Genomic DNA, 6892 nt, shown 5'->3' on the forward strand with positions numbered 1-6892 from the left:
TGTTGGCTGTGCCAAGGCAGAATGGTGTCTGGAATATTATCGAGGAATGGGCAAGTTGAAGCACCGGGGTGTAGCATGATCTCATGCTTGTAAATTTTTTAAAATGTACATTTGTCATCTCGTAAAGCGTGGGGGGTGGAGCAGGGGAGTGTTTTGTTTTACTGCTGACCCTTCTCTGGTATCTGAATCTGTTACTGTGACAAGCAGTGACATTACTTGGTTACTAAAATATACATTTTTAATAAAATCAGAGGCACAAGGAAGTGCTGAGTTTGGTGGTGGTGGTGTGTGTGTTGGGGGGGTTGAGTGGAGCAGGGGATCTCAGGTGGTCGGGAGGGCTCCCTGGAGGAGTGGACAATGAACTGGGCCCTTGTGGAAAAACAGTCAAGTCCAGTTCCGCCCCTCAATAAAATGGAAATGTGGCCATAATGGCTGTTCACCCCCCGGTCATTCCCACCTCTTGTGCATTGCCTCTAATGCCTTTTCTCCCTCCCTCTGATCTGATTGGAAAGTTCCTGTACATCCATCAAAACCCATTTCAAGCACCACCTCCTCTGAGGAGCCTTCCCTGATTGTCTCCCCATAGCTGGCCAGAGCTGAGTATCCTCCTGCACCCTGGTGTTCCCTTGGTCCCACATCACTGGGCCTCTTATTCTGGGGCCACCTCCCTGTCTGCTCCAGCTCTTTCCAATACCCGGCACAGCCCCTACCACACAGTAGCTGCTCAGTTAATATGTCTGGATAAAGGAAGGTGTGAACTCCAGGGATCTCCTGCTCTCGGGGCCGGACCGTCCATCCGGCAGTGGGGGAGACGCGAGGAGAGCACACAGTGCAAAGTGCCAAGCTAATACCCGAGTCGTGACCCCCTGGGTGGGCCGCCCACCCACCTGCTGACCCTTGGCCCCTCCGCAGGTGAATGTCCCAGCCCGGGGCGCGGGAGCGCCGCCAAGCGGAAGAAGAAGCAGCGGCGGAACCGCACCACGTTCAACAGCAGCCAGCTGCAGGCGCTGGAGCGCGTGTTCGAGCGCACGCACTACCCCGACGCCTTCGTGCGGGAGGAGCTGGCCCGGCGCGTCAACCTCAGCGAGGCGCGTGTGCAGGTGAGCAGTGCGCACCTGGCGGGGGGACAGGGAGCCCGCCATGGGAGCACGCAGCCACCTCTCCCTCGGGGCTCCGGAGCCTCTGCGGAGGGGAGTCCATCCGAGGCTGGGAGGACTCAAGTTCAAATCCAAGCCCTGCCCCTTACCAGCGGTGTGGCCTTGAGCAGGTTACTTAACCTCTCTGCGTTCAAGGTGCCTTCCTGGAAAGTGAGGACCACGTGGGTCTCTTTTATAGGGTTCTTAGGAGAATTAAAGGAGTTAACAGGTTTGCCAAGCGCTTACTTAGAGCAGTGCCTGGTGTGAAAGGTTTTGATAAAAAAAAAGTCGCGTTAAAGTGTTAAGGGCCGCTCTGTGCCAGCTCTGGGCCCAGTGCTCAGCACGCCCCTCTCCAGTTAAAACCTTGTAGCAGCGAAGTGCTCGTGCCCGCGTTCCTCCGTGCGTTCCCTCGCCCTTTGTCCCACGCTCACGTACTCCGCGGTAGAGTCATTCCCGTTTTACAGATGAGGAAACCGAGGCCCAGACAGGGGAAGCTGCCAGCCCACAGCTGGTGACAGAGCGGGCACGCACTGCATCCAAAAGGACGTGGGTCCCCTTTGCCGCCTGCTGCACGCGGTTCAACCCCCCTCCCCTGTCCCCCAGGTCTGGTTTCAGAACCGCCGGGCCAAGTTCCGCCGAAACGAGAGGGCCATGCTGGCCAACCGCTCCGCCTCCCTGCTCAAGTCCTACAGCCAGGAGGCCGCCATCGAGCAGCCCGTGGCTCCCCGGCCCACCGCCCTGAGTCCCGATTATCTTTCCTGGACAGCCTCGTCCCCCTACAGGTGAGAGCAGGAATCCCCGTCCGGCCAGGAGGGGGCGGAGCCCTAGGAGTCCCCGCCCCCTCCCAGGATTGGCACAAGCTATGATCGGTGCCCAGGCGCTGCTGAAGCCCGCGTCTGCGGAGTAGTGCGTGGGCCAGTGTGTGTGTGCTCATGAGTGTAGGTGTGTGTGCGAGAGTCGCATGATTGTGAGGACGTGTGCACACGAGTGCTTGTGTGAGGCGCTCTGCTGGGGCCCTGGTCTTGTGCGAGGCGAGATCCAGCAGGTGAGCCCGTGGGGTCAGAATCCCTATGATGCCCATGGTGGCCAGCTCTCCCGCCCTGTCCTTACCTAGGGAGACCCACCCAGAGGCATCCTTCTGAACAGGTGTGTGTTCCCTCCTCCCCCATCCCGCTGTGCGCCTGGCCCTGCCGGCGGGGGGGGGGGGGCACTGAGGGTGAGCAGGACCCAGGGAGGCTGCTCCGTGTCCGGTGGGGTCTGTGCTTGTTTCTGACTCCTCCCCAGAGCCTACAACCCCAGCCATGCCCGGCCCCGGGGGGAAGGCTTCCCAGGAGAGGCAAGGAAGGAGGCAAGGCAGAAGGACCACAGGCTGGGGTCCAGGCCTGGCAGCCGGAAGTGGTCAGAGCCACATGTACTTGTGCCTTCTGTCCCCCCTAGCACGGTGCCACCCTACAGCCCTGGAGGCCCAGGCCCTGCGACCCAAGGAGTCAACATGGCCAACAGTATCGCCAGCCTCCGTCTCAAGGCCAAGGAGTTCAGCCTGCACCACAGCCAGGTGCCCACGGTGAACTGATGACCAACCCCCCAGGACCCCGCTGCCTCCCTGGTCTAACAGCAGCCAAGACGGCAGACATGAAAGTGGCCTTCTCCTGTCCGCTGTCTCCAGGGCAGGCTGATTCGGCTCTCCTGGCCCCTCTCTCCAGTCCAGACTGCTGGGCCCAAGAGGCTGCTGAGATTGCTGAGATGCTGGGAGCCCTTTGTCTACAGCCGTGGGAGACCTTGGCCCATGACCTTTGGAGGGGTTGGGCCAGAGATGGAGAAGGAGCCCACCAAGGACTACATTTATTTTGTGTATTAAAACCGAAAAGCTTTTTTCTTTAAGAAATAAAAAAAAAAAAAAAAAAAAAAAAAACAAGAAAAAAACTTTAAGCCCCAAAAGTTTGAGGGAAGGCAGATAAGGTCAGCAAAGCAATTGAGTGGATGGCCTTCTGGGGCCCTGCTCTGGCCTGCAGCCCTCATGAGGCCTGCCCTGGGCCCAGCTCAGACCAGCCACCATGCCAAAGCCAGATGCCCTCCTGTCTGAGCCTTCTCACGAATGAATCCAACATCCAGCAGAGCCCCATGGGTCGGATAGGAGGACAGAGGTCTGCCCTGGACCCCAGTGAGCACCTAAGCATTTGGGAGAAACCATGCTGTGTGACTCTGGGCAGATACCTTCCCTGTCTGAGCAGAGAGTGTCCCCTCGGCCCTATGGTTGGGGGCAGGGAGGGTGACCATGGATTCCTGGGCTGGCCGAACTGTGGGTGGCAGGCAGATGCTGGAATTAAGTCTCTTATGTCTGGGCATGCAGAAGGTGTGGGACACTCTTGGGGCCTAGGCAAATGACCCAGGAAGCAGGGGTGCATAGTGGAGGTCCCATGCAGCTTCGAAGGACAGGCCAAGGACACTGGAAGACCTTATCCAAGTGCACCCACCTTTTCGCAGATGATACCTGAAGGTGACAGAGGACACACATACCACCAGCTAATGACATGACTTGGCAGGAAACCAGGGTGAAGGGAGTGGTTGTAGCCAGAAGGCAGCCCCTTCTGCCTGGCCCCCTCCAGCCTCTTCTGCGGGGCTTATCCTCCGGGGAAGTTCAGAGTCATTTCTGCCAATAGTGACCTCAACCAGTCCCCAGCAAGTAGCACAGCACTCCCTGACCCCCAGAGGGCATAAAGATGACCAGCCCCTCCTGGTGATGGCCCTCCTTGTGACACCGTGGTCACACCCCAATGCAGCCAATCAGAGGGACCTCTTCTCCCATAGTCTGCCCTGCCCACACTGTAGCAAATGCCCCAGGTGTCAGCTGTCTCCCGCCCCATGGGCTACAACTTCTAGGTGACCTCAAACAGGTCAAAGCCTCGTAACAATCCTTGCGTGGGGGACAATCCCCATGTCTGTGTTAGAAGGTACGCTAAGGATATGTCTGAGTGAAGGGAGGACCCCTCCCCATTCTCCCGCATTCACCCCGAGACCTTCTCCCCGGTACTTCGTCTGGGATTTCACCGTGAATACTAGGTTCTTGCGCATTGAGCTCTGCCCATTTCCAAGGTGCACACAAGCCTCAGGACACTCACCGTGTGACTCTCTCGTGGCTGGACAGTCGGAACTCTTGTGGTCCGGAGAGTGTGGGGCACCTATGAGGGTGAGGGAGGCGCGAGCTCTGGCTGAAGGCATGGGGAGGGGGCATTCTGCTGTCTCGGGGGGCTCAGGTTCACCAGACTATGAGAGCCAGAGCAGGGGGAGGCAGCTGTGCCCTGGACAGTGTGTCTCAGGGGGAGGGGGCTTGTCTTGCTCAGCTTGGCCTCTGCCTTGGCTCGGTGATTTCTGGGCCTCCATTTAGTGTTCATTCACTGAACAAATAGGACATACTTGCTGTGTGCCAGGGCCCTGAGAGCGCAGAGAACTGACACGGGGTCCCTTGCTGCAGAGGCCATACCCAACACAGGGAGCCCCAAACTTGGTCTGAGACATCTGTGCAGTCTTCCTGGAAGAGGCATCCTGGAAGGATGAAGGGTTGGCCAGACAAGGAGAGTGGGGGAGAACAGTGCTTCTGGCTAAGGGAACAGCATGTGCCAAGTCCCTGAGGCAAGATAAAAGCTATTGTTGGGGTCCAGTGGGGACAGTCCCAGGGCTGGATCTCCCAGTGTGGGATGAAGGTGGAGAGAAGCTGGCTCAGGTGGGGTGATGTGGCCAGATCTAGAAGTCCGGATGTCATCCAGGCAGTGGGGAGCCACGGAGGGGATTGGCTTGGTGGAGGGACACCCCCGCCCCCCGCTTCTGTATGGACAAGTGGCCATAGGACTAAGAGTGGAGGCAGGGAGGACTCTGCAGAGGCCAGGGCAGCTGTCCAGAGAGGAGCGGCAGCAGCACGGACCAGATGTGGCCAGATCTGGGAGGTGTTCCAAGCACATCGGGGGCAGGGGTTAAGGACAGGATGATGGGCTGAGGGAGATGAGGGAAGCCAGATGGTGGCCAGGATTTGGCTCAGGCACACGGAAGTGCCCGGGAGGAAGAAGATCCTGGAAGCAGGACCTGCCTTGTAGAGGTGTCAGGAAGATGCTGGCCTGCCCTTCCACCCAGACCAGAGCTGGGGGCCATCATGGCCCAAGCAGCCTCCTCCTTCATGAGGGGATGACCATTCCTGCTCTCACCCAAAGAACCTGCACCACAGAAGGCCATTGGCCCACGGGGGGCCAGAGCAGTGCCCTCTTGGCAGCCAGGCAGGCCTCTGTCCTCCACAAGAGCACTTAAGCGAAAGCAAGTGACAGGCGGCCCAGCTACTGGCCCGAGCTCAGCGCTCAGATGGAACCACGGCGGTCTCTTTATTTCCTATCCAAAGAGAGGGTGCCATGAAGCATCACCAGGTCGGGGCTGCCCGCAGCAGAGATGGGGTCACACTGGGTGGAAGTTGGGGCCTAGGAGGTGGGTCCCAAGAACACCAGCTTCACAAAAAGCTGGGGGCCTGTTTCCCACGGAGGCAATGGCCCTACTGTGGGACCACAAGGATGTCAATGTCACTTCCTCCCAAGCACGGTAGAGAAAACAAACCAGCTTAACCGTTTACACGTGCGGCTCCCGGGACCTGAGGGAGGGGGCACGGCGGCAGCCCTCCCTGGATGAGGCTGTCGCTAGTGTCCCCCTAATTGCAGGGCTGTGTGGGCAGCCCCCTGGGCCCCCGTCCCGGGATAGAATTTTCCATGAGGATAAGATTCCCAAGGCCCCGTCCCCTGCTGGGAGAACTTGGAATCTTTCTCTCTCCGAATCCCTCTGCCCATTTGGCCAGGCAGGCTTGGGAGTGGACATTGCATAACTTCACTTCTGTTTTTTTGTTGTTGTTGTTTGAAATACAATAACTTCATTGAAAGAAAGAAAAAAGGCAGTCTGGGCTCTCGCAAAACCCAGAACCTGAAGATAGAGACCGGTTTTACTTTGGGCTAGGCACCTCTGTGAAACTGATTTCCTCCTCTGTAAAACAGGACTAACAACAGGGGCGCCTGGGTGGCTCAGTGCATTAAGCAGCTGCCTTCCACTCAGGTCGAGATTCTGGGATCCTGGGATCGAGTCCCACATCCGGCTCCTGGCTCAGCAGAGAGTCTGCTTCTCCCTGCTGCTCTCCCTGCTTGTACTCTCCCTCTCTGTTAAATGAATTAAAAATTTTAAAAACCTTTAAAAAAAAAATGGGGCTAACAACGGGTAATGAGAACCGAAGCCACCTCATGAGATTGTAGGCACAGAGTTCCTTTCTATAAATGGGCACTTTGGTGTTTACGGGGGAGGGGCACAGAGTAGTGTTGGAGGAAGTCAGACTGCTTCCCGTCCTGGAGTGCAAGAACACGTCTTCTGCCCCAGGTACCCAGCACACATGGTTCAGGGGCTCTTCCCTCTGTCCCTTCCTTGCTAGAGCAATAGGGCATGCGCAGCCCTGCACCTCTGTCACCCACCCCTGGAGGGCGCTGTGCGGTCGCTGCTGGGCGCCCAGCCTGGTGACCATCAAGTGCCTGCCCCAGTCTTCTCTCCAAAGACAAACAAGCAAATCCCAAATCACCAGCTGGGGTCCCAGCATAAACAGGGGCACTAGCCTTCCTGAAAATGTCCCCACAGTCGTGAAAACGTTCAAATGCTGTCACCACCAGTAATTCCATCTCGAAGCCCCACTTCGAGAAGGAAGCCACCATGGGGGAGGGGAACCACGATGTACTGAGCCGTTTGGC

The 6892-nt window shown here is 57.8% G+C and overlaps 1 protein-coding gene across 1 annotated transcript in view; it reads left to right on the plus strand.

Moving 5' to 3' along the window:
- The window catches only part of PRRX2 (paired related homeobox 2), a 45574-nt gene extending 39215 nt beyond the window's left edge, over positions 1-6359 (plus strand). Inside the window, exons 2-4 of the mRNA XM_082695912.1 lie at positions 913-1100; positions 1740-1918; positions 2574-6359. Of these exons, the coding sequence (XP_082552038.1) occupies positions 913-1100; positions 1740-1918; positions 2574-2709 (503 nt within the window). The 3' untranslated portion in view covers positions 2710-6359. The remainder of the gene's footprint in view (positions 1-912; positions 1101-1739; positions 1919-2573) is intronic.
- Positions 6360-6892: the final 533 nt, after the last annotated feature.

This window comes from Mustela nivalis, assembly GCF_964662115.1.
Source record: "Mustela nivalis genome assembly, chromosome: 13".
NCBI classification, from domain to species: domain Eukaryota; kingdom Metazoa; phylum Chordata; class Mammalia; order Carnivora; family Mustelidae; genus Mustela; species Mustela nivalis.